Raw genomic sequence first — 27,954 nt, forward strand, 5'->3', positions numbered from 1 at the left:
AGACATTTTTTATTAATTTTTTTCAAAGCTAAGAAACAAACTATAAAAATGGGAATTTTTGCATAATAAAGTAGACCTTTTATAGTTCTCATACAAATTTTATTACAATGATTTTGTTGAAAAATCCCTTCCCCCTTTCATCGTCATGTATTTAGTCATGCATAATTCCGCGATGACAATGATCCTATTTAACCGAAATACAAAAACCAAGCGGCATCTCAAAGAAGAGTAAGTTTCCTTATCATTGTCGTATCCGACTTTTTTAATTCGAATTCTTTTTTTTTTTTAACAAACAAAAATAAATTTTTTAGTAAAAAATCAGCACTCTAACTTTAAAGATCCGCGATTTTGTTTAAAATTCGAATATTAAAAATCGGATACGACAGGGAAATTTATTCTTCTTTAAGATGCCGTTTAGTTTTTGTATTTCGGTTGAACAAGGAAGGAGAAATCATTGTCATCGCGGAATTATGCATGGCTGACTACACGACAATGGAGGGTTCTTCAACAAAATCATTGTAATAAAATTTGTATGAAAACTACAAAAAATGTATTTCATTATGCAAAAAGACCCATTTTTATAAGTTTGCTTCTTGGCCCTGAAAAAAATTCAGGAAAAATGCCTTCTTTTTTGTGGCTTTAAACGTAAATGCCCTTCAGTGTATAAAATCATATTAAAATGAATATAAATTTATCTAATATAATTTTTTTGTTTACTTAAAATAATATAATAGATCTGTGTCAAGCATGTGAAATCAGAATATCAAAGTCTGTCTCATTCTATTTTTATTTAAAAAACTCGGACATTGCAGGTTAATTTAGTTTTGACGTGCTAATTCTACATTTGCATGAAGAAGCTGTGACTTCATGGAAAATCAAAGTATGCGGCTAATGTTTATTTACTGTTTCTGCCAAATCCATCGTGTTTAATAGGACACGATGGAATAAAGATTACACACGTGCCGAGAATTCCGAGGGGTCGAATGGAATCGAACGCTATGAATTCCACCTCCTTGTCTTCCTTTCCGACGAAAACTTCGACGGAAGTTTCTCTCGTCTTTCATCGAATTAGTCGTACGAGTGTGACTTCGTGCAAAGGCATCCAAAGGATCTCTTTTCTCGGAATGAAGCCATGCCCTTCCCGCTCTTCTTCTATCACCCTTTTACGATCTTTGTGTACAGCAACGTTCCATCATCTTTAAAGCTGTTACATGTGAAGAAATATGCATGAATCATGCACGCGCGGATTATTGTAATTTAATTTTACATACTTATCATATTAGACAGGCGAGAACTTCTCTGACTTCATGCAGAAGAATCCGGAGAATTCTCTTCCTCGAAATGAAGTCTGCCCTTTTTGCCCTTTCTCTGTCATCCTTTCACTTGCTGTCGCATCCAACAACAACTCGCTATCTTTATAATCGTTATGAATCGTGGTGAAGTGCGCGTGAATCATGCACGCTTAGCCGATATAATCTATCTTAATTCATCGAAATAACTGTACAAGAATGATTTCTTTTCAATAACTGCGTATTAAAAAGAAATCTGGATGTTTCTTTTCTCGGGACGAAGGTTTCTCTTACCGTGCTTCACTGTGACTATAAATGTTTTCATGTTCGAAAAACATTACGACGAGAAAAAATAAGTCGCGCAAAAGAACTGATGCTGTTAAATATATATTTAATTTCTACTAAAATATACATACAGTTCAATCCAGAATAACATTTTCTATCGTAGTAATATTAATTCCGAAGATATAATGTAAAGGAGATATAAAAAGAATTCCAACATTTTGATTTAAAAAAGTACAGTCATCCTTTATAAATTACAAAAAATTATATCAAAATCTGCATTTACAGATCAGTAAAGCACAAAAAAGAATATGTAAAGAATTTTGCTTAATAATCGTATTTCTTATATTAGAATAGAAAATATTGATTACACTATAATCTCTACGGTTATACAATTCGACTTATTAGGATCGAAATGTATATATCCGTTTTCGACTTTATACTATATTCGTATTTGGAACGGTTTTAATTTATTCAACATGACGTCGATTTCGTGTCGGAGTTTGGGCTGTCGCGAAAGACCAACGATCCACTATCGTTTTAATTATTAATGTGAGCGCGGGGCATGAGGGGGTCATTGGTAACGTCGGAAATCGTATCTTCTCCGAGATATATTTTTGTGTTTGGTACAGTGAACTCTGGCCGACACTATTTTCGGACGTGACCCCATCCGTTTTCCGATAAAATCGGTTCGTTCCAGGTGATCGAATTGACAAATACGTCGCAAATAATACGCTCATCCCCCCTACGCAAATAATTCGCAATTGCGTCGTTGCAAACGACACTTAGGCCGACCGACATCGACAGATGTATGCAAATGTCTCCCGGAACGTGGTCGGATACGTGTCTCCCCTACAGTGTTTGCATTGATCGCAGTGAATATTCCAAGTTGCATTTGCAGAAAGTAGTGGAAACTGGTGCGCGCGCGCGAATACATTCAAATGGGGGTTGCAATCTTTCCATCCCAGTTCAAAGGGGTTGGTTGACCGTCGGCCAGTTTACTACTCAGGGCAGCATGTATTGTAGGATTTTGCATAATAGAATGTCTCGTTGCAAAACGATCGTAGCGAATTAGTTCTCGTAGAAAGAATGAAATAATACAATATGGAATACTGTTTTTATTAGGCACTGCAATCTGTGATCTTTCTAACTAACAAGCACCTTTTTACACGCGTCGATTGTTTTTATCTTTAAGAATCTAATTTAGGAAACTCCGCCCAAAAATAGTTCAATATTGTTCAGACTATTTGTATAAGGTATTGATTTGAAACGATGGAAGGAATATATAATAAAATACATCGTAAACTAAACATTTTTGACCGACTTATGGTCGTCCAAAAATGATCTAAACAATATTGAAGATGAAAATAATCGTCATGGGTCACTTGGTAAAGGTTACTTGTAACTGCAACTTATTGCATTATTATTTTACAGTGTTATCATTCCATACAAAAACAGAATACAGAAGCTTGAAAATTAAATCCAATAAATATGACAAAGAAAATGTAAAGAGTCAACAAATTACAAATATTTGATATTAATAGGAGAGTACATTATAGATAGAGGCATAAACTAAAAGTAAATAATTGCGTATGCGAAACATAACTTCGAACACATACTTTAGGGGACAGTAATTACCATACCATCTTCCAAGGCAGGCATCAAATTAATTTAGATTAATTAGACCACATAAGTCCATTGGGAATCCATTACGGACTACCCTGTAGAGCCATTGAGGCGTATGCCTTCGGGAGGGATTTAGGAGGAAATTTACAGTGAAATTATCGTATAAACATTCTTCTCAACTTATTTTTTAATTCTTGTCGAAACTCTTGTCATTAACAACTGCATTGTGTACTGTTTGTTACATTGAAAACTCAATAATATGTTTGTGACTTAATAAGATGATGCTTGTTTATTAACATCTTGTTTAAAACGAATTTATTCAGAGCATTGTACAAAAACAGAACATTCTTGTTTTAAGAATATCTTTATTTTTGAAATATTAACTATGGAAATGAGATTGTAACATTAGATATAACTTATTACATGAAGAAACGTTATATAGTTTTATTAAGAAAAATGTATTTTCTTTTACATTTAATAATCATTTTAATTTGATGATTAATTTTTTTTTATATGCCATTTCTGTGTATTATTCTCAAATTTTAATTGAAATAATTTTGGAATAATGCTAATGCGAAATGAAATTCTGCTAAAACTTGGCTGATTACAATACAAAAGTCACCGCAAATTTTATTAAATTTTCGAGTGGAAAAATACTTTGATATAAAATAAGTAGACTAATTGTACGATAAGAAGTCAGGCATGTTTCATTATCTATCATATTTTTTGTGATGATACTTGATTAAGAAGATATGACCGAAAAATCAAAATACTATAGTTTATTCTTTAAAAATTCTTTTAAAATTATATGGAATATTTGAAGCAAAACTATACAGAAAGAACTTTTTCTTTGAATTTAATATATGTATTTGTTTGAATTATATTTGTTTTGCTGGAAAAAATTTATTTCTTACAAAATATTGTTTTATTGAATAAATTTTGATTGTTTCATTACATTAAATCATATTGTTTGACGGAATAATTACTATTATCTGAAACAATACGAAATATTTTTTTATTTAAATAAAAACATTATTTGATTCAAATAAGATTCAATCTTATAATGGTCACAGCAGCTGCGATATAGTTCACGGACCGCCACTAGACGACGACGCACGCGGCACCTTTCTCGTAATGCAATTTATACTCCAAAGGCTACATAAGCAGACCACCCACGGTGATAGAATCAACCTATGCTATCGTAGTGAACTCTCCTACGGAGCCTATGTGGTGTTTTTCATTTCTTAAAGACACATCTTAGCTGTCATCGTTAAAAATTTTAGCTTCGGTAACGAATCCTTTTTCTGCATATAGTGATAATCACGTTATTTGGTCACGATCTTCTGTCTCCTTAGAAAAGAAACATGTGCTCAAATAGTGAAGTAATACATTACTTTGAGCGATACAATAACATTATTTGAATAATATAATAAAATTGTTTAAGATAAAGATATATATTATTTGAAAAGTCAAACAATTGCATTTTATGGTTTAAAAATTGATTTGTTTGGATTCCACAATGCATAAATTTCTTTGAATTTAAGAAAATTTCTCAAATCTAAAGAAATCTTCCCTTTGTGTGACTCTTCATAATTTTATATCAAAGCATTTTAAAAAGTAACGTTATATCACGATATTAATCGTTCAATGTATTTATCATAAAAATAAAACTTTAATTTAAACTTTTATGTTCTGAAAAACTACATGGTTAATCGGTTAAAAATTTTCGTGTAATATTATAGAGTAAACTTTTTTGTATGTCCTTACAAAACTTTAACTCTATTTATTATGTATACAATTTGAATCTTATTTCTCAACAACCATTTGACGTGTTTAGACTTTTATTCTATTGTTGCTTTACATTAGATATTTGTCAGGAATTATCACCCAGTAAGAATGACATTACGTGTCGTATTTGAATATTTGTGAAGCCACGATGTTTTTTTACCGCAGCTATTGAGCATGTCTGACATATGACAATCTGCTTATCAATTTTTAATCCTGATATTACAAATTATTGTTTTCTAACTTTGGACATTGAATTGGCACATTATTTGCATTCGAGAAAAATTGATTTCTATAATTTTAATTTTTTTGTTTTTCAATTTTATTATCTGAAGATGAAAGGTTCAAATATTTGATAATTATAAACTTAGAGTAAGAGGAATAACTTTGTAGGGACAGACTCATGAATTTACGGTGTATTCTAGAATTTTGTAATTGAATTTCAATATTCGCACTTGAAAAGGATCTAAAATTAAAGTCTAAGCGTTGTGCTACTGAATTTTTAATAATAAAACTGGTCAGTTGGTTGATCTAACAAAGAATTCTACTTGTTTTAATCATTACTGTTGACTACAAAGCTTCTCCATTATTATAAACTTATTTGTATCTCTAACTTGAATTGTAATGTATCAGCACAAACTTGACTCTATAGCCTTTATTTAATTTTTATTTTAATTTTAAATCCTTTGAGCTTGATTACTAAACTTATAGTTAATTTTTATAATGGAAAGTTTAGTAACGCCGTTAAAAGATCATTTTTTAAAATATTACAAAGATATTAATTAAAAACTAAGTTATAAGGTTACTTCCAGAAAACATTGAAACATATAGAGATATGTGATGAGCAATAAACCGTCGCAGATTAATTGTTTAATTATACAGTTACGTTTGATATTTTTAACAGCAGAATTAAAAATACGTATAAATAAAATGTTACTAACAATTATCAAAAACATTTCATGAATTTAATTTAACGCAATTGTGATCTTATAAAATTCAAATACATGTTAAAATTTCAATAATTCAGTGAAATGTAACTTATATTCTCAATATAAGTTACTTTTTACTAAAATCTGTATTGATATTATATCTTCTTAAATAACTATTGCAACAGAGCAGTTGCCAAAGTGATGTGCATATTTGCGAACAAGCTTTCACGATATTGCGACTCTTTACCTTGATATCGTCAAGTTAATTAAATTAATATCATAAGTAGCGTGAGTCTACGTGTACCTGTACACATGTGGGAATCTTTTTGGCAAGATTCTGGACGCACCGTGCTACACTTAGGGATTGCTGTGTCCCTTGGTAACAAGATTTGTGCTTGAGTGCCTCAAACTCAACGTGAAAACCTTGAACTATATTACAAAGCTATGAACAAGTTATTAAAATTGATGTATTTTCTTGAGAAGAACCGTGCACTATACTTTTCACATTTTTCGTGTTTATCAAATGTAAATTATTGCAGATGGCACATATTTAATCTTATTTCTCTCTTTATTTTTTTTATAGCGTTTTTTATAATATGAAGATAAGCAATGTTGCAAAGTACCTAACTACATGAATATAGTTATCTTATCTAGATTCTTATTTTTTTTTTGTATCTGTATATATAACTATTTCTTATATTTTTTAATTCAATAATTATGCTGTAATTGGTTATATTTTATTTTGTACATGTATTTAAAATAACATGAAAGATACGTTTCAATATTACAATTTCTTACTAAGTAGTAATTTAATATAATTAATTGAATTCTAAAGATAAAAATTAATTACATTTGACAAATTACTAGATGTTGAAAAAAAGATTTTTTTCATAATACAAAACAACAATAATATTGAGAATAATATCTGAATAGATAATAAAGAGTCTTTTTTATTTGTATGTAATTATTAAACTAATTTGCGTATATTAAATTGTGTTAAATAAAAAGTCTAAAACGTTAAAATCTTTACATAATTATAATATCATTATTATTAATTATATGTGATGTTTTAAAAATTTTAATTATAAAATTACAAAATTATAAAAATTATAAAATAACAATTTTTTAATTTTATTGTATAACAAATATTTCAATTATACAATAGTTTTTTTATATTTAACGTAGTTTTAATATTTTAATTGTTTAACACAGTATTTTTTTCAACGCCAGTAAAACATATTTTTAGTACTGAAGGACAAATTTTTTTATACCAAAACAAAAGTTTTTATACCAAAATAAAATTGATTATTCGATCAACATTAAAAAACAAAAATATAAAAAATTTTGTTTACGTAAGTTAAAAAGCATATTTAGAGTGGAAAATATAAATTTTATAATTTTTATTTGATTTCCATCATAAGCGTTATTTTTAATATATTTAAATATTATGCTTAGTTCATATTATACCATATTTTACCATGTATATGACAATAATATATTATTATATATTATTGTAATAGACATATTATTATTTGCAAAGTATCTGCTTACATATTTGTATATTATCTAATTATTTTTAAAATAACTGAATCTATATCTAGTTAATCACAAAAAATATTTATCTGTATTTAGTTATATTTTTTTTCAAATAATTGTATATATTTTAAATTGTATCTACTTTAAAAACGGTATCTCTTACAGTACTGAAGATAAGTAATGTGTCCATACAAAGTAAATCTATACGAACCATTCAGATAGAATACAAGCATGTCATGTTGTTGTCAAGTGTTTTTATGTAAAAAATCATATAGGTATCTATCTTAATTTGAAGCTGTCTTGTGCGTCCAAATTTTTTAGACGTTATGAACACTCGAATCTATTTAAAGATATGTGAAAATAAAAATGGAGCCTTTATTAGCAAACGTGTCACAATGCACGCTGTTTACGAAATATCGCGTTATTACAGCACGTTATTACAACGGATTCCATCGCGGGCGTTCGCCCCGGCGTGACGCGTCGCAACGCGACATCCACGAGGTCTCGGGATCTGCCGCCACGCAGGGGTTGCAGGGTGCCGACGTCAGTTGAACGTCGACAGGATAGGAGATAGAGAGGGAGAGGGGGGGGAGAGAAAGAGAGAGAGAGAGAGAGAGAGAGAGAGAGAGAGAACGAACAGCAATGGAGAAAATGGGGAAGGGAGTCGCAGCGTCGCGGCGCAGCCTGCCGCACCCAGCGAAGCGCCTGCTCCCCTTGAATCGGTAAAACGTATACCTGACGACGACGCCGTAGACGCGCCTCGTTCATGCTGTTGCTAGGCACGCTGTTACTCCGTTACTTCCGTCTTCGTTCGCTCGTCGCACAGACACTTACCGACCGACGACGCCGGGCTCTCTGTTCATCCGTCCGTCCGTCCGTTCCCGATTCATTCGCGACGCCGCGACGTCGCGCGTCTACCCGGCATCCAGGGACCTTCGAGCAAGTCAAGGTCGCCCTGCGACACTCGACTCGCGCGGTATCGTTGCGTGGAAATTGCAACGCGACGCGAAATTGGTGACTTTGAAGGAAGATCATTGAGATGTTTGCAGTGATGTGGGCTTTGAAAGCTATTACCGTGTGAGAATAATCTTGAGAAGTGATCTTCATGAACGGGTGAAGGGTGACTATCGGAACGGGTGACTACTTGACTGGGACAGTAAGTCTCAAGAAAAAGGACACGCGCAAAAGGTGGTCGTGAGATTGAAATATCTGAAAAGTAGAAGGAAGTGAGAAAGAGTGCCTTGTAAATCATTTAGGGTAGAACACCTGACGAAATGATCGTTTTATCGGGAACGGTGAGATAGAATTCGCATGAAATTTGTGCAAGAAATCTCGCAGTACTTCTAGAAATAGCTTCTCCAAAGTTAAAATTTGTCAAATTTTTAAATTAAAGATTCACTCGTCAATTTAAATAAATTCAAAAAGTTATCTCATTATTTAATATTTTTTAAACAATCTTTTACTTTTCGCTGTTATCTAGAAACAAACTTTTTAGAGAAAAATAGCATTTTCTGAAGTGATAAGGTTGAACTTTTTAAAACTACTCGATTTTGCGATATTAAACGTGGGAGTAAATTTGGTGGTGATCGATGAGTTGGAAAATCTCGGGGCGGAGGGGGATCGTTTTACGTCTACCACACAGACAGAAGTGCACAAGGATAAAACTCGGGGTCGTAGGTTGACCTGACGATGAGAGGTGAAAGATTTCGTAGCGCGGTGTCAAGGTTACACGACCTTGGTCCGGTCGGTGACACAACAACGAAATTCTGTAAAATCGGGCGTGTCACATGATACCGCTTGTAATTTCCTTGTTTCATTAAAAGTACCATATATTTTTTCTGTTTGCTAACATTTCTAAGTTTAGCTCAAGGTTTAGCTCTTTCAAAGGCATGCCAGAGAAAAGTTTCTTTGGATTTAATAAATTTTCTTTAAGTCTAACAAATTTATTTATTGATATACGCCAATGAAACTGATGTTTAAACAAACAAATACAATTGTTTAACTTTTAAACGAAGTAATTGTTGCTTCTAAATAAAATAATTGTTGAAAAAATTCAATTCTTTCTTTGATTCAAATAATTATGTTATTTTTTCGAACAACATTATTGTTTCTTTCAAATAAAATATTTGTTGAAAGAATTCAATTCTTTCTTTAATTTAAATAATTATGTCATTCTTTTGAACAATGTTATTATTTCTTTTAAGTAATCGTTGTTTTATTTAAAATCTTACAATATTGTTTTAAACAACTTAGTTATTTCACGCAAGTAATGTAATATTTTCTGCAAATAATGTAATATTGATTCAAACATTTTTAATTTTTTATATGGTTGCAGTCCACTTGACGCTACAAATGTTTTAAAGCATTCTTCACCGTCTAATAAAGACAGAAAAAGAACTCGCAGCATTAGTACTGTCAAGTGGACCGCAACCTGCAAAATCTAAAGATATAAATAATACTTCTTTAATACCGTATGAAAAAGATAAACAATCATTATTATAATTGTCAAGATTTCGTAAATCTTCTTCATTTTCTGATATTTGATATTTTGTTTCATTCTTGTCAGTTTTGCAAAAACGGCAAAAATAATTCGCTTGGAAACTTTTATCGATTCCTAAAATGGAATTTAAACTAAGTTATCATCCAAAATTAATAGCAATGTAAAGTAAACGTGAACCATATTTCCAGAAGATGTTTGTACTATAATACCTTCAGTTTCTAAATATTTCAATTTTTGAATAATTTTATAAAATATACTTTTATTACCATATTATATTCGATCAGCAGAAAAATTTAATTGAGTTAAAAAAATATTTTCTAATGAAGAAGCATATTGAACTGGAATAGAAGCTATAGAAATGTAAACTGCACCTATATACCTGATTTTGAACCTAAAGGGTTATTAGGTTCAAAATCATCATAGAAAAGATATAAGGGAAATACTATTTTATTTGGAAATTTAAGTTTCACTTTTTTCCATAAATTACCTTGTAAAATATTGGTATGTACGTCATCGTCATATAAAGACTCTTCATCTTGCATATACGATACAGTTTTATCAATTATATATATATATTCTAAAAATTGTTTTAAAATTTTATGCAATTCTATTTGTCCTTCATTTTCCCAGATTTTTCAATAATCATGTTTGCTTCATGAAATGTATTTATTTTGGCAAGAACTGATTTTTCTCCGACAAAAAAAGGTTGTGGTTTAATATAATATTTATTACTTTCAATAAGTTTTAATCTCTTATATTCAGTTCCTAATTTTTCAAATATATTATCAATTTCCTCAAAAAATAACAAACCGTATGCGAGACATCTCCCGCTAAATTTTGTTTTTTAAATTGACACTCGATAGAAGTAGTTACGAAGGTAAATAATTATTTTGTATATTCCATTGTAATTTGAATAATGTTTTGTAATAAAGAAAGGTACTGGTTATTATACATCTTTAATATAAAACAAACAATAGCATTTTGAACGATTTGAAAAGTATCACATGTTTCATTATCTGAATAATTATTAATATGAGATTTATCAGAAAATAAAGAAACATCTTGAGTAACATTTTGATATTCTACAGAGTTGAAAAAATTGGCACATTTAATTTCTATATCTGTATCTGATTTCGTGTTTCGTATGATTTTTAATTAAATGTTTTTTAAATCTATTTAAAATAGAAAAAATACGATGACAATTATTTTGTTTACAAATATAACTTTGTAAAAATGGATGCAAATGTCTTATATGTTGTATTAAATTATTAATATTTGTAAATGTTTTAGAACATTCAAAGCAAATCACATTTTTTTAATTCCATTTTAAAAAATTGGTAAGAATATTACTACTTAATTTCTTAAAAATAAATAAAGACATTCAGTAGTTATTAAAATAATTCTCATTACTCTCAAACACTGATAAAAAAATGTTAATTTGATTAAACTTTTCAGTTGATTGTTAAATAAACTGTAAGGACCTTTTTCTCAGTGTATTAGTCTTTTTTAAACTGTAATATATCATTTATAAAAGGAATTTTTATATCTTTTTCAGAAAGAATATTAAATAGTTCCCATTGCAAAAGAAACCAGAGATGTTCACTCTCTGAAGTATATTTAACATCGAAAATAAAGTACGTTTGGAAACGAAATTTTAAAGCCTCAAGAAGTATTGTCAATTGATAATTTTTGCTATCAATAATAATGTAAAAAGCGTAAATATTACTTAAATTAGGACCTACTATTAATATACTATTGAACTGTCAAACCTTTTTTATACATAAAATCAACTTTTTCTTGCTTAATTTTTTCAATGTCACTTGGAATTGTTATTTGCAAAAAGAGGCCCTCTCTTGCTTCGGTTATTAATGGTTTCCAATAAGTTTTGCCCGTCCTTACTCTACTACGAGGAGGTACTAAAGAGGACAGCAAGAACAAACGTATTGCTGTTTTGGAATCTATAATAGAAAAAATATTGATATTATTGATATTTTATATTATAAATTTATGATAATCTTATTCCAAAAATAAATCGTTGATGAAATAGTTGTATTATTTAAATTACGTTGAAAAAAAACATCTTTTAGCTCTGTTTTTTATGGTTTGTATATTTTTTTTACATGTAGATAAGTATGTATGTCGAAGTTAAGAAAAAACATACAAACCATAAAAAACAACCCTTGTCAGGGTTAAAAGATGTGCAAAATCCGATTCAGCAATCTCCATGCAGTGCACATCGGATAGCGCTAATGCCGTCGGTAGCTACTTAAAAGACTACTGCTTGGGATTCTTATCTATACCTATGCATACCTATGCGTACCTATGCGTACACAGAGTTTTACGACTAATTTCTGTTTGATTTAGTTTATTGCCTGTATAACACGCTCCCACCCCTACTTACTTACCCAACACATACGCACGCGCACGCACACTTTACTGAACAGCGTCCTACATATGATCTTTGACGCCATCCATCTCGATAACGATTGATTTTGGATTTCGGACCATTGGGGCTTTTGATCAGGAGGCCATCAACTACAACATATTGCATTTTCAGCCATTTCGCCCTTATGTGTGTGCTTGATCTTTTTTATTCAATAAAATAATATTTTGTAAAAAATAAAGTTTTTATTTGAATCAACTATTTCAAGTATTATTTCAAATAATAGTGATTGTTCCGTTAAACAATATGATTTAATGTAACAAAACAATCAAATTTTTACTGAATGAAATAATATTTTGTAAGAAATAAAGTTTTTATTTGAATCAAATATTGCAAGTATTATTTCAAATAATAGTGATTATTCTGTCAAACAATATGGTTTAACGTAACAAAACCATCAAATTTTTATTCAATAAAATAATATTTTGTAAGATATAATTTTTTTCCAGCGAAACAAATATAATTTAAACAAATCCATATATTAAATTCAAAGAAACAGTTCAGTGCATTTTCTATTATTATCGCGTTATATATTTACTTACGTAAATACACCAGTAATAAAATCTAAAGATTATACTCTAATGTCGTCCTCTTTTCTCAAAATTTTTGATATCATAATTTCTTGAATTTCCAAAGATACTTAATAAAAAGTTACAAAATGAAATATTTCTTGGCGGTAATATAGATAATGTATATTTATGTGCTTAAAGAATCATCTTCGTGGAATCACTCGAACCCTTTCTGCTATTCTCGTAAGGCACAATAGTCTTTTAGAGAAATTCACGGTTACCTCTTAAATTTTTTAACGATATCACCTAGGGGTTACAAGGGCTATTGGTCCAATTTAGAATTTTTACCGCAGGATTGTCTCAACTAGTCGTAAATTCAGTCTACATAGTTCAATTCCAGTTTACATTCCTGTTTCACGTTAATACCGACTATATGAGGTCTACGTAGGTGTAACTTTGTGAAATTTTATGAGAGAGCTAAACGAGACAGAGAGAGACAGCAATTTTGTCGGGCTGTTGTTAATTTTTGAGCTCGTATACATATGGAGAATTTGTAAGAATTTACGAGCAAAGCAGGATTATCGTAGGAAGAACATATCATAAGTCGGACATGTCAAGAATTTAAGGAAAATTTATATCTTGCATAAATTTAGATAAAGTTTATTTTGATGACTTATCATATTACAGAATATTTTTTAGTGTAAAAATAGTATATATTTTCAACGTTTCTTTGCAAATATTGATATTTATTTAACCGTGGCATTTTTTAACAACAAAACCATTTTTATGCGTGAAATATTTCAATCTTAAAGTATATCTTACAATTAACTTAGGAACTTTTTTCTAAAATCACCCAGTGCTTACTTCAAAGCAAGAGTACGATAATCTAATTAAAATGTGACCAGAGAAAAATTATGAAGTGATTATTATTATTATTATTATTATTATTATTATTATTATTATTATTATTATACGCAATCATGTATTAATTTGGGGATAAAAATCGAGTTCATTCAAGTTTGGCCTAATACCAAAACGGGTTGTACTGCAGTGGTTGCTGGCTGCAGTAACTGCGGATGGGCTTAGGCGGTGTCTCGCAGTTTGGTGTAGGTTAGGTAGAGTTATATGTATATGCGTTTGCACGCGATTCCCTTATCAGTCATGAGGCTATTTAAGGAGACAGCGAATATAACTAGGGACAACCTGTCCCACAATTTCATGCGTCCATTCATTCGGAAAATATTTACGGCAACTTTACTATCTCCTTCGCTTCAAGAATAACGTTGCTCGTAAAAGTACAACTGAAATTCTAGATTGTGCATTAGAATATGCGAAATTTATCGGTCTACTATACTGAAAAAAGAGTTTGATAATAGCTATGTTGAATAGAATAATACCAATTAAACGTTCAGATAATATACAGAGATGAACATAAAAGTCCAATATTGTCGTAGTCTTGGGTTAGGTCCACCAATAATCGAGGTATTAATTTTTCAAATTATGCGAATGAGAGCACGCCGAGGAAAGAGCTCGAGCCATAACACGGAAAAAAAATCTATCGTAAATGTATGATAAGCTTTCATTAATTTACTGTTCACAATTACGATAAAAATTAATTTGATTATTTGCAGATTCCATAAGTTAATATCTCGATTATTGATAGACCTAACCCAAGACAATATTGGACTTTTATGTTCATCTTGATCCCTTCTACCTTTTTACGAGCGTCGACCCACATGTTTTGGGACACCCTAAATAACTAAAAATCATTTTATCTTTTTTTTAAAAAACATTTTATTAATTTTAGACAAGTAATATTATTTTTTGCTATTAACCGAATATTTTATCGGCATTATTTGATTAAGGGGGCCGTCTACATTAGGAGGCCAAAATTAAGCATTTATTTATGATTTTTTTCTAATGAAACTAAACAATGGATCTTTTTGCGATTTTTTCCACTTATTGTGCATGTCTTTAGGTACTCAAAACAATTTTTATTATAAAATTTTATTTATTTAATTATAAGTTGTAAGCAAAAATGTACAACTGCCTTAAAAAATTTCTTCCACACTGCGTACACAATAACATCCAGTAGAATCGACTGAAAGGAAAAAACCAAAGTTTTTTGTAAAGTTTATGGGTATAGCTTCTAAGTGAACCTAAGAAAGCCATACATTTATTACAAAAATTTATAAAAATGGCATTTTGAAAAAAAAATTGATTTTTTGTGAAAATTTTTTGATTTTTTTTTTCTAATAACTTTTTTTACATGACTTTTAATTTATATTTTAGGTTCACACAGAAGATAATTTAATAACCTTTAATTAAAAAAAAAATAGAAGTAGATCCGCCGATTAGTTTTTTTTAAATCGTGTACGCAGTTTCGAAAAAAGTGGTTTCGAGAAAAACGAGTTTAAAGTTTTCAATTAAAAAAAAAGGTTGATAAAAGCTTGCTAATGATTGTTTATCCGTACTTTTCGATTAATCTACTATCTCTGCTCCATATAAATGTTCTCAGTGTCCTCATACAATTCATTCTTCTCCAACAGCCATTGTTTGTCGTAAGTACGCGTTTCCTGCGCAACAGATCTGCTACGATGATTTTGGCTAATCGTGCGATTTTCTTTTATTCTATCCGCAACATCTCTGCATATTGGTCCAATAATTATTTCCATGCATGACGTGATTCTTAGAACCGACAAATAGCCTTCATTGAAAATTCCAGCAGCTATGTAGGCAGCAATTTTAATGATTTTGCGGCCGCAATGGAAATGTTTTGGGGCCAGTTGCCAAATCGTCGCATTAAAACTTTTATTGGCATTTTGTGTATACCCACCTAAACACCTCTCAAGTAATTCTTTTCGAGCAGGCAATGTACCTTTTCAAAGATTGTTAGAGATTTTTACTCGCTGTCCCGTTCAGAGCGCTCGGGACGTGCGCACTGCACGTGCTCATTTCGGCCTGACAATTTGAATCTATACTTGGGACTTCAGGAGCATGTTCTACGGATGAAATACTATCGATTTAAGCAAGAAAAAAAATCGATTTTTTTTTACCCTTTAATGTAAAGACGGTCCCCTTAATTCACTCAATATTTAATAACCTATTACCAATTCTTTCTAATGTAACTCGTACTCGAACTGCTTATAACTTATTAGTCTCGCATGTTGATACATACGCGTTTCTTCAAATAAATTTATCAGATACGAACTATTTGATTTTTTTAAATAAATATATAACTTAAAAATAATAAGATTAAAAAATAAAGAATTAATGTAGGTATTATACATACATAATGTATAGTAGTAATATAATATACATTGTTTCTTACCATGAGTATATTATTACAATACATTCTTATTGTTGTCAATTTATCTTAATCGTATTGATACACAAATGCTGATTGTTATATGTATATCTTTAAAATCAAGCCTAACGATCCGTTGGGATCGGCAAAATTACGGAAGAACGAGACATCGAGAGGATTATTGTTCGAAAAAAACCTGCCGAAGGACACGGTCCTTTAGTGCACCTGTCACCCAACTGTTTGTATCGAACGTATCGATTTGTCGGGACGAGTAGTGAACGGGAGAACGGGACGAGAAACAACAGTTTGTGAAAATAAAAGACCAACCTGGACATTCATTTGATTCCAACCTTGTCACGTCAGAGCGATACTATTAATCGTTCGTACGACGACGGATTCTTCGATTTAATCGACGAGTTTTGTCACGGAGAACGATCACAAATATGAGCGGTTAAACATTGGTTGCTCGAACGCGGACAAAAGAATTTTCCTCAAAATTGTCGCTCTATCTTTGTGATCTCGTGTGTTTTGTTGCTGTGTTGCGTTCCGTCATAGAAACCAGTGAGAAGTGGTAAGTGGGTGATGATAAGTGACCCACCGTTTTGAATGAAGTGGGTTTTAGGATGATGGTGGAGCGTGTCGAGGATCACCTCTTCATGTACCGACGCCCCGTTTACCGCGTCTTCCAGTACCTCGAAACTACCGAGTAAGTAAATTGGTCGCATTTTGTCATTCATGTGTGAGATTCAATTACTTATAATACATTGAAAAAAACTACGATAATTAAAAACACAGATAATTAGCAGTATTAAGATTAAACAGAGTATTTACTGAGAAAAAAATTGAGAAAACTTGGAATTTTCTTGGGAATTAATTTTTTATTCTTCAAACTAATTTATATGATTAAGGAATTTTCAAAGGCATAATAAAGCAAGGGACAATGTTAGAAATCGTCGATTTTCGGCCCCACTTGCAAACGGAAAAAACCTATTCCATATGATTCTTAGACCCATATACAATGCGAAAATACAGCTCAAAAAGCGGAAAACCCTGGGGAAAACTTGCCAAGTTTTATTTCAAAGCTACATTTAAAAATTTTATAATTTTACTTAGAATTTTGAATAAAATTCTTGGAAAATTTGGGAATTCTCATAAAATTCTTTTACAAAATTTGAGTAAACGTTTTTTAAATTTTAAGAGATTTAGATATGAAATTATTATCTGACTTGTTCGTCGAGATCGATAATAGTTACATGAAAAATCAACAGCGAGAACATCTAATTTTGAGTTGCCTTGCTGGGTTTGTCCTTACTTAATCGAATAGCATGAAATAACATTTGAAACGCTTTGCAAACGTTTAACAGATTTGTCTCGTTCGAGAAATAGCCCGTGGCAATTTCCGTATAAAGGCTTTGATGTCTCCTTCTAATTTGTGAATGAAGGTATACGGAACAGAGTTACGGATGCGTAAAGAGATAGATGCAGGGCAAAGAAAAGAGGATGAAAAGGCCAACTTTTCTGTAGAAAACGTTCTTTTCTAGTTCTCTTGTTACGTCAATGGCGCTAGGTAACTATGACAAAATCATCGCCACCGCAACTCTCAATTGCTGCTAATTATCGTCATTCACAATATGCCATTTCATATTGCCAGAGCGTTGGATGTTTCTTGCTGCCTACAATTTCGCTCTTTCCAGAGTAGCCAAATCAAAATTCCCTAATATTGGTTGATGTACTTAAAAAAATAGTTGACTAACATTTTAATATTAAAATAGGTAATTAAAATATTTTTTATGATTTGTACAAAGCATTGAGAACGAATCTTTTTATATCATGTTTTCCAAAATTAAATAAGAAAAATATTTTTCCTCTACTTTTTACTAAATACTTAATATTATCTAACGGTTGATGATATTATTGTATGTGATATAATACTTACTGAATATTTAGAAAAATAAAATTATTGTTGGTTATATTAACCGTATAATTAATTAGCGTTACTTGACAAATTTTTTTAGTGTTAGAAGAGATTAAAATCCATAACGATATGTACCAACTACTTTTTAAAGTAATAAAGGGATAAGAGTTAGAGTAAAATGGTTAGAAATGAGAAAAGTTTAATCGGTACTCCTTATAGAACTTGGATAGCCGAAATATGACAAAGAACTTTCGAAGGACATCTGCGTGACACGTTCACAAATAGCATTTTGAAACTGTAAATAGCTTCGAATTGTCATCTTATTCCAGTTTCGCGTTGGAAACACTTAGCCTGATAATACGAACGAAAAAGCCCTATCACATTATTACAATATATTCTATTAATGAAAATTACACTAGTTTCTTGATAGTGAAATACTTGGATTTGTTTGATTAATTAATTACTTGGCCTTTGAATAAGCACGATAGAGTGGATCATAGTTTCGAAAAATATCGAACAATACCATTATTTACTTTAAAATAGTTGACAACAGTTATGATTGATATTATGCTAATCTCACTCCTATTTTAATATCAAATCGTTCTTACATTGTTGTATATAGAAACAACGGTTTTGCTAAGAAATTAATTATACATAGATTTGAGAATAATTGTGTTGGACTATCAAATTCATTTCTTACAAAGAATTTTCTATAAAAATCAAACAAGTCCAAAGTTATATTTTCTCGAATCAAAAAACTTATTATTTTCAAATTGGTTGTTGCGTAAATATGGTTATTTTTCTTTGAACATATAGGAGATATGAAAATAAATTATAAATTTTGATTAATATTTGCGGACCTATTTGTTAAGAAATAGAAACCTCTTGTTCGGTTCCTACAGAAATTGTATATTTATTATCTATTTATTTTATGATATTTTACTATTCATTTTTTTATAACAATAATAATGAAGACAAAGAAGGAAATATTATTTAAAATGTAAAATAATAGTTTTTTTACTTTTTATTTTCAAAATTTTATTAACTTCTCTTAACGATAAATTTTATATTTTGTCTAAATATAGTAATTTTCTTCTGAATACATAATCAAAATAAGAACAAAGTTGATTAATATTTTGAGCTCTCATTAAGGGGATGCTGGACTGCTTCTTAAACTTGATCGAGGTCGATAATGTAGAGTCATTCGTGCACATCATTTATGAGATTTCGTATATATTTCTTTTATAGATTTAGAAATTCTTTTCCAGAATTAAAATATGTATATTTATATTAATCTGTGAATTAAACTAGTGCTCTGTTTTTATCCTCGGACCGTCTTGGACCGATTCCTCACTCACACATATATACAAAATTTTCTCTGAGGCCTTTTTCTTATATCAAAGCTTCTAGCTCATTTCTGCAAGCATTTTATTATTCTTTCAAGTAATAAGATTAGTGCGTTCTAGTTATTTGTACGTACAGAGTCTTTAAAACTTATGTGTTGCAGATGAAAGACACGAGACGACTGCACAAAAATATAATTTTCTAACTTTTTTTGTTTTTTACATGAAATTATAGGGAGGCACTATTTGTTATTGACTATACTTTAATTCTGGAGAAGGATTTTTAATTCTATAAAATCAGTAAAAAAATAGGTCTAATTAAAAATAGTAACGTTCAATCGGTAAAACAGACGACTCCGATGTTAAACTGCTCGTCAAACTTGATCGAGGTCGATAATGTCATTTGAGCACGTTATTAACAAAATTTTGTATGTATTTCTTTTATAGATTTATAAATCCTTTTCCAGAATTAATTGTGGAGAATTTTTAATTCTGTAAATGCAATAAAAAGTTGTACATTGGAACAAATTGTACAATTCTAACGATAAAACAGATAGGATCCTCTTAACTCTTTGCGGCATACATTTTTCTATTAATCGGATTTTTATGAAAATTGGTGTAGAAAGATTTTTAGGGTCGCTGATTACGAATCTGCCATCAGATTTCAACGATTCTTTTTCAAAATGGCGGATTTAATATGGCAAGTCATGATTTTGAGTATTTTTTATCGGTTTTTTATGGAAATAGGTATACAGGGATTTTTCAAAATACTGATTACAAATTCACCATCAGATTTCAACGATTCTTCTTCAAAATGGTGAATCCAATATGGCGATTTACGATTTTGAGTATTTTTATAGGTTTTTTATGGAAATTGATATATTGAATTTTTTAGGGTCGGAATGTTGAAAAATTTCGGACTTTCTTACTTTTTTTTTACAAGAACAGATGTACAGAACTAGCTTTTTTAGGTTGATTATGTGTAGGTCATCAGATTTTTGAAATTTAAATATGGAAAATTTCAAATAATGAGTGATAAAAAATGTTTTTTTGAGATTATATATTTTTTCATTTTTTCGACAATGATACATAGAACATAAAATTTTTTCATAAAAGAAACCGCACTTAGTTTACTTCAGAGACACGAACGTGGATGTGGCGGTCATTGTCTCCTTTTTTTTTTTGTATTTTTGTATTTTACAATTTTTTTTTCTTTTTTATTTTTTCCCACAATTTACTTTTTTTATTACAGTTAGCACAGCAAATCAATTTTTATATTCGTAATTAGCATTTTGAAAAATCCCTGTATATTTCCATAAAAAATCGATAAAAAATACTCAAAATCGCCATATTGGATTTGCCATAAAAAAATCGTCGAAATCTGATGGTGGATTCGTAATCAGCGTTCTGAAAAATCCCCGTATACCAATTTTTATAAAAAACCGATAAAAAACACTCAAAATCGTAAATCGTCATATTGGATCGCCATTTTGAAAAAGAATCGTCGAAATCTTATAGCGGATTTGTAATCAGCAATCCAAAAAACCTCTGTATACTGATTTTCACAGCTTCATGATTCTTCCTTCTTTCTGACATACATTTTTTGTAAAAAACACACTTTTTTTCACTTTATTTATTTATATAACAAAATTAACTAATAATAAAGGAAAATTATACCTTACCAAATATTACTAAGACTCTTACTAAAGTAAAATTACAAGAAAAAGTAATAAAATACAGTATTTGGTGTTCGAAAAATTAAAGAAATGACTTCAAGATAGGTGGTCGATATATCGACCACCGTGCCGCAAAGGGTTAAACACCGAAAACTTTTTTTCTAAGGTTCCTAGGCTCATTCTAAAAGCACAGTATTGTTCTTTGCTGAAATGCCAAGTGCGCTCCATGCTTATTTTATACGTACAAAGTCTAAAACTTTTGTACGCAGCCAATGTTTTCACGAATCGACTACAGAAGTCGATAACAAAACTATAATTTTCTAACTTTCTTTCGTTTTTTGTATGAAATTGATCGCAGCGCACCGCGTTATTATCTGTATTTTAATTTTGGAGAAGGATTTTCAATTCCATGCAATCAATAAAAAGATTTCGGTGTCCGAAAATTAATGATAAAACACAGCAGTTTAGTATCCCCTTAAGGGTACATTCTGATGTAACCGCACTAAAAATAAGAACTTTTTTAGAATTTTTTTAAAGAAAATTATAAGGCATACGATTCTAATTTTTCACACATTTATTAATACACACATCAAGATATGAAAAAAATGTTTACATTTTATTCCAAAATTCCCAAGAAATTAGTTTAGAAGCGCAACGTTGAAAAATGAGCTGACCAAACGGTTGACAGGATATCTCAAGAACCAATAGCCTGAAATAAAAAAAACTAAATTTTTTTTAGTTTATTTACGTGGCTATCGCGTAGACTAAAATTATTAAAAAATATTGAAAATTTGCGAGTTGACACGTGCTTTTAGAAAGTAATACAAAAAAACGCTTTTTTTTTTGCTAAAAAAAATTGGAGAAAACATTTAATTTTTAATGAAACCGGTCTAATCTACGCGATAACAAGTCAAAAACAAATACAACGCCTCAAGGATTTTTAAAATCGATTAATTGATTTTCCCAAAATTATGTCAACTGCCTCAAAAAACAACGTTTCGAAAAAAACGCGTTTAACTTTGTTAGAAACATAATATTTATATAAAATAAGTTGTTATATCGAAACAGGTGATTTTTATTCACATTTAATAGAAATTCAATAAAAATAACCTTAAATATAAAGAATCTTATTTATATAAAAGATTTTTAAAAAATAACAGCCTTAAATTAAGCCTTTAATCTATTTATCGAGGAATTTTGTCGATATGGAGATCTTGAAAAATTGACCATATTACTAGAAAAATGACCACATTACTAGAACACTTACAATTAGATGGCCATATTGACAACATCCTATATCATCGTTTAATTTTGTATAACTCGAAATATGTACAGCCAAATAAAGAGTTAAATAATAAAAAAGTACTCAAGTGTACATACATTTAAGTGATAATGCAATTAAGTTTAAAAAGAATGAAGAAGTATGTGTAATTAAATGTTAAAATGTACCTTAAAAAATTTTCAAAATTCTTAAAAGTAAAAATGCCTTATAACAAATGTTGACTGTTGTGTTTTGTCATATTAGCATCATTATATAACAGTAGGCTACTAAACAAATAATATCATAAATAATTACTAGAACTTGTCAGCTAATAACGGAGATAATATGGGTAGCTATATTATCCGCACTGGTTATATTACTATCTTCTCCTCTATCATTTATATTTATATTGCTCATTTTTTGTTTGATTTTAGCTAAAATTGTTTTTCATGTGATGCTACTGATATAAAATGATTTAATAAATACGATTTAATACAATCCTCATTTTTTATAAAATTGACATGTTTGATTTTTGTAAGAAATCCTTTAATTGTGTAAAATACTTAAAGGAAACCTTTTAATTATTTCAATAGGCCAATAAAATTATTTTTAGATCTATGCCTTTAACTAGATTTTAAAACATTTAAGTTAAATCATTCTTTCTGCATAAAATCTAAGGCTATTACTTTTTAATAATTTCGAATATTCGAAGTTTTGAATCTCAAAATCTTTAAAATTAACTTCAAATTTCAAGATAATTTTGAAGGTTTGAAGTTCGAAGTTAACTTTTAAATATTTGAAATTTTCAAAAGTAAATTCTAGTAAAATCCGTAAATTAACCAGCTAGAGTATTTTTTTATTTTAAGATTCATCGATCTGTTAATGGGCATTAATTTTAGAATCTAAACTGCATCTACTACACCAAGATCTTTGGATCTTTGCATCGGAACGTCAGCGTTCGATTTTATATATAACTTGGACAGAGAAGATTTATTAATTACCGACGTCTCGCGTGTATGATAGCCTTTCAGAAATTGCCTTGTACTTTCTTGTTATCTTGAATTGACGATACGATTTCTACATGCGCTATCGTTTTCTCATTTCTATTGCCTCGCTCCCATTGTTGATAAACGAAGGAATAACTTAATGTTTTCTGTCCATCGCGCTTCGCAGCTCGATGTACTTCTGACGACTGCAAATGCTATTAAAATTTTCCGCACTTTTATACACCGCGAGGCGAGATGTGCCATCATCGACGGCAATCGAACTGTCATCAGCCTGACAATCTGACTCCATTAAAAAATTGACGATGCCATTTCTACATGCGCTATCGTTTTCTCAGATTGTGCCATTCAGAGATGCTGCGCCAAGCGCAGATTTTAATTTTTCTTTGCGCCGAGACTATATCCAATCCATATTATTTACGTCTACGTGTGCGTGCGTGCGTGCGTGCGTGCGTGCGTGCGTGCGTGCGTGCGTGCGTGCGTGCGTGCGTGCGTGCGTGCGTGCGTGCGTGCGTGTGTGTGTGTACGTGTGTGTGAGAGAGAGACTGTTCATCACAAGCACCAGCATCAGCTTTGTTTGCACAACTAATATCTTGTTTGTAAATACGGCCTGTGTGAAGTTAGCACCGCATCTTTCAAAATCGTAAGTTTTATCAAGAGTACTATTTGCACCCCAAAGAGTACTAGAGTTCCTGATAGGTATTAGCAAGAGTACCGCCAAAATACTTAGAGAAATTGCAATTTGAAAATATGAGGTGCTAACTTCCCGTGGCACCGCAACATGAAAAATATATTGTTTTAAAGATCCTATCTTAAAGTACTCGAAAAGTACTACAGTTCCTGATACATTTTAACAATAGTACCAACCGCCAAATATTATAAAAAAATTATTGAAATTTGGAGATGGCACCGCAAAATAAAAAAAATATTGTTTTAATGATCCCATCTTAAAGTACTCAAAAAGTACTAGAGTTCCTGATACATTTTAACAATAGTACCAACCGCCAAATGCTTTAAAAAAATTATTGAAATTTGGGGATGGCACCGCAAAATTAAAAAATCATTCTTTTAATGATCCTATCTTAAAGTACTCGAAAAGTACTAGAGTTCCTGATACATTTTAATAATAGTACCAATTAATAAATACTGAAAAAAAAATTTTTTTAAGATTACAGCCTATCTTTCATAAAAGTGGCCGTAACTCTTTTGCCTTTAATTTTACAGTTTTGTGCCTTAATAACTTTTGAAAGTACTCGCTGGGGTGCCAAAAGTACTCCAATCAAAAGCTGTGAAATTAAAGGCAAAGGAGTTACGGCCACTTTTATGAAAGATAGGCTGTAATCTTAAAAAAATTTTTTTTCAGTATTTATTAGTTGGTACTATTATTAAAATGTATCAGGAACTCTAGTACTTTTCGAGTACTTTAAGATAGGATCATTAAAAAAATGATTTTTTAATTTTGCGGTGCCATCCCCAAATTGCAATAATTTTTTTAAAGCATTTGGCGGTTGGTACTATTGTTAAAATGTATCAGGAACTCTAGTACTTTTTGAGTACTTTAAGATGGGATCATTAAAACAATATTTTTTTTATTTTGCGGTGCCATCTCCAAATTTCAATAATTTTTTTATAATATTTGGCGGTTGGTACTATTGTTAAAATGTATCAGGAACTGTAGTACTTTTCGAGTACTTTAACCCTTAAATGCATCATGTTGCCATTTGGCAACATGCCATATCTAGGTGGGTAGCGTTGAGCGTATGTACGAAAACGACTAAGCACACATTGTAGTCGATTGCCTACATACCGCTCGAGTGTTTTCCGTCACGCTGTGCGAAAAAAATAAAAAAAAAACAAAAAAACAAAAAAAACGAAAAAAACAATAACAAAAAAAACAATAACATGGAATTTTTTTCTTATTTTTCCCTTATTGTGCTCCTTTTATTGTATCATATTGAGCTGAAAATTCATTAAAAAAAAAAATCATGCATTTAAGGGTTAAGATAGGATCTTTAAAACAATATATTTTTCATGTTGCGGTGCCATGGGAAGTTAGCACCTCATATTTTCAAATTGCAATTTCTCTAAGTATTTTGGCGGTACTCTTGCTAATACCTATCAGGAACTCTAGTACTCTTTGGGGTGCAAATAGTACTCTTAATAAAACTTACAATTTTGAAAGATGCGGTGCTAACTTCACACAGGCGTAAATACGCGCAAGGATTTATAATTTCATTCATGATGCAAAATGTTACTTAAAATATTAAGATATCTTCAAAAGATGTAAGATGTACAAGATAATGCGAAAGTTTAATAGCTACGAAATTCTCTTCATAATGCATCATTGATAACAGCTAAGCGATAGTGTCTTTGCATTTCACCTGAGTGATTGTTTTCCCTTCCTTTTTACGTAATGATACAACTTTGAGAGAGCGATGATTATATGTTTTGCATTATTTGCGACTGCAATGTTCGCAATAGCTGCACCTCATTCTACAATGATGCATATTGTTTCGCATTACGTAATCGAAGTAATGACGATTGTTCTTGAGAATCGTCTGACAGTTCTTTATACAATCAGAAAAAAGAAAATTAAATCATTCGACTTATTCTTGTTTCAACGCTCTTACCTAATGCTTCGTGCATGCATAGTAAACTTATTCTTTCATTGTGCCTTGTTATCTTTTTCGACCCAACGGTATATCATTTTATGACATGAAAATGCTCGTTAGCCTGGTTATAAATTCACTAATATTAACGCCATTCCTTCTTCATTTTGATAATTTACAGTAGATTGGAATTCGCCGTATACAAATTTCTCGACGTCTGTGTCACGTAATTGGAATTCAGGTCAGCTTAATCGAGTGGTTCCAACCGGATTCACGCATGTACCGTAAGAACGAAGGAACCGTCGCTTTTGTTAATCGAAATTATAATGTAAAAATCCAGAAACTTACGCGCGTCTCAAAACGCGTCGACCAGCCGTTTTCCCCGAAACTCTCATTCGTGATTCTCTTGTCGCCGTGTCCGCGCGTATCTCTTTATCTTACAAAACTGTCATAATTCAGGATTAAGCGCGACACTCTCAGCGGATCGTGTTTGATTTCCTTTGGCAGCATGCGCGGATTTTTGTTTTTTTATTTCCAAAGCGGCACGACTCACAAGTACAATTTGTAATTTCAATATTTCGAATACGTGAGAATCGTTGATTTATTAAAATAAAAAGATTCCATTATTGAAGATTTTTTAAAAATTTGTTTTTGTAACCCAAAATTGGAAATTAATGCACAAAATTCTGACTCTTATCTATTGGTTTCATGGTTTCGTCCAAGTTATTAACTAATTTTGATTAAAAAACCGGTTTGTCATACTATTTAATTGTTTGCAAAAACTTTTTTATCGAACCTATTATCTATTACCAATTAGTAACTTTTATTAACTGCTACAAAACAGGAGATAAGATATCGTGTCAGACCATGTTTTTAGACAAAATACGTTTCTTTTGTTTTTCAAGAGTTCATTATTAATAAACTTTTGTGAGTTTTCGTTACTCTATATTTTATTAATAGAAAAATTATATTATTTGCTGATTGGCAAAACTTGTATTGAAGCGATATTCTTTTTTTTAAATCAGTCCTTTATGATTAAAGATGGTGATTTCCACATGCATACTCTTCATGTATATGGTATATTAGATACAATTGTTTGAATACTGTCACTTGCTTTTTGAGATTTTGTTAGGATGGTTTTGATTTCTCTACAGATCTCAAAGTGATTCCGTTCAATGATAAGATATAGTGGATATATTTTATAGTATAATATTTTTCCCTGAATTCCGCTCCCGCTTGATCCGCTCCCTGTATCCAAAATCGTGTCGAATTGATCGGTCAGTGTATAAGCGAATCAGTAAGCACGATGAATTCAGAAAGATACATCGCATCGAGAATACAATTTATTATTCCAAAGTTAAATACATCTCCAATTAACATGTATCTAAATTGCATTTGTACAAAAAGATATTTGAACCCCCCTATTATATGAACACGCAAAATGTAATGGGGAATTTATAATACCACCTTGAATACATAATAATAATAATTTTTTTTTAATGATGAATATATTTTAATACAGTTATCAAGAAAATATTATTCGTTAAAGATAAACGTTATTTACTAAAAAGAAAAATTGAAATTGAGTAATTGTTTTTTTACAGTAAAATTGATGATATCTTTCTGTGTACCAAAGACCAAACCCGATTGTGAAAATTCGTATACAAGTTAGTAGGAAGGTAACTCGGCTACAGATAAGATGGGCACATAAAATAAGTACTTCCGTTTATAAGACGAGCCGATATTTGCTTCTGTTGCACGTGAATTAGTACGTCCCGACAAAGACAGATCTCCACGTGCAGGACTTTGTATCAATTCAGCCGCGCATCACTTTTAATGTCCATTATTTCTTTGTTCTTCATCGGCCTTGAAATTCTAAAGAGAACACAAGAACATTTAATTTTATAAAAAAAAAGAGATGTACTTCAACGCGACATGAT

The 27,954-nt window shown here is 30.7% G+C and overlaps 1 protein-coding gene and 1 long non-coding RNA gene across 6 annotated transcripts in view; one reads left to right on the forward strand and one right to left on the reverse strand.

Annotated features, from left to right (window-relative positions):
* The window catches only part of LOC105833444 (focal adhesion kinase 1), a 106,213-nt gene that overhangs the window by 42,482 nt on the left and 35,777 nt on the right, over window positions 1-27,954 (forward strand). The window contains exons 1-2 of one of the 5 annotated variants that reach the window (XM_036291560.1): window positions 7,550-8,742; window positions 16,331-16,912. The exons of 1 other annotated variant lie outside the window; for it this stretch is intronic. Coding sequence is in view for 1 of the 4 variants with exons in the window: in XM_036291567.1 (XP_036147460.1) it covers window positions 16,830-16,912 (83 nt within the window). In the remaining 3 variants the exon portion in view is untranslated. Of the gene's footprint in view, window positions 1-7,549; window positions 8,743-16,330; window positions 16,913-27,954 lie in introns of those variants that run through there. 3 more of the 5 variants (XM_036291562.1, XM_036291567.1, XM_036291561.1) reach the window with 3 other exon arrangements.
* LOC118647186 lies at window positions 21,526-24,259 on the reverse strand. The gene is made up of 2 exons (XR_004964501.1): window positions 23,403-24,259; window positions 21,526-21,849 (listed from the first exon to the last, which is right to left on the reverse strand). It is a non-coding gene; the product is annotated as an uncharacterized LOC118647186 (long non-coding RNA).

This window comes from Monomorium pharaonis, chromosome 8, assembly GCF_013373865.1.
Source record: "Monomorium pharaonis isolate MP-MQ-018 chromosome 8, ASM1337386v2, whole genome shotgun sequence".
Lineage (NCBI taxonomy): Eukaryota > Metazoa > Arthropoda > Insecta > Hymenoptera > Formicidae > Monomorium > Monomorium pharaonis.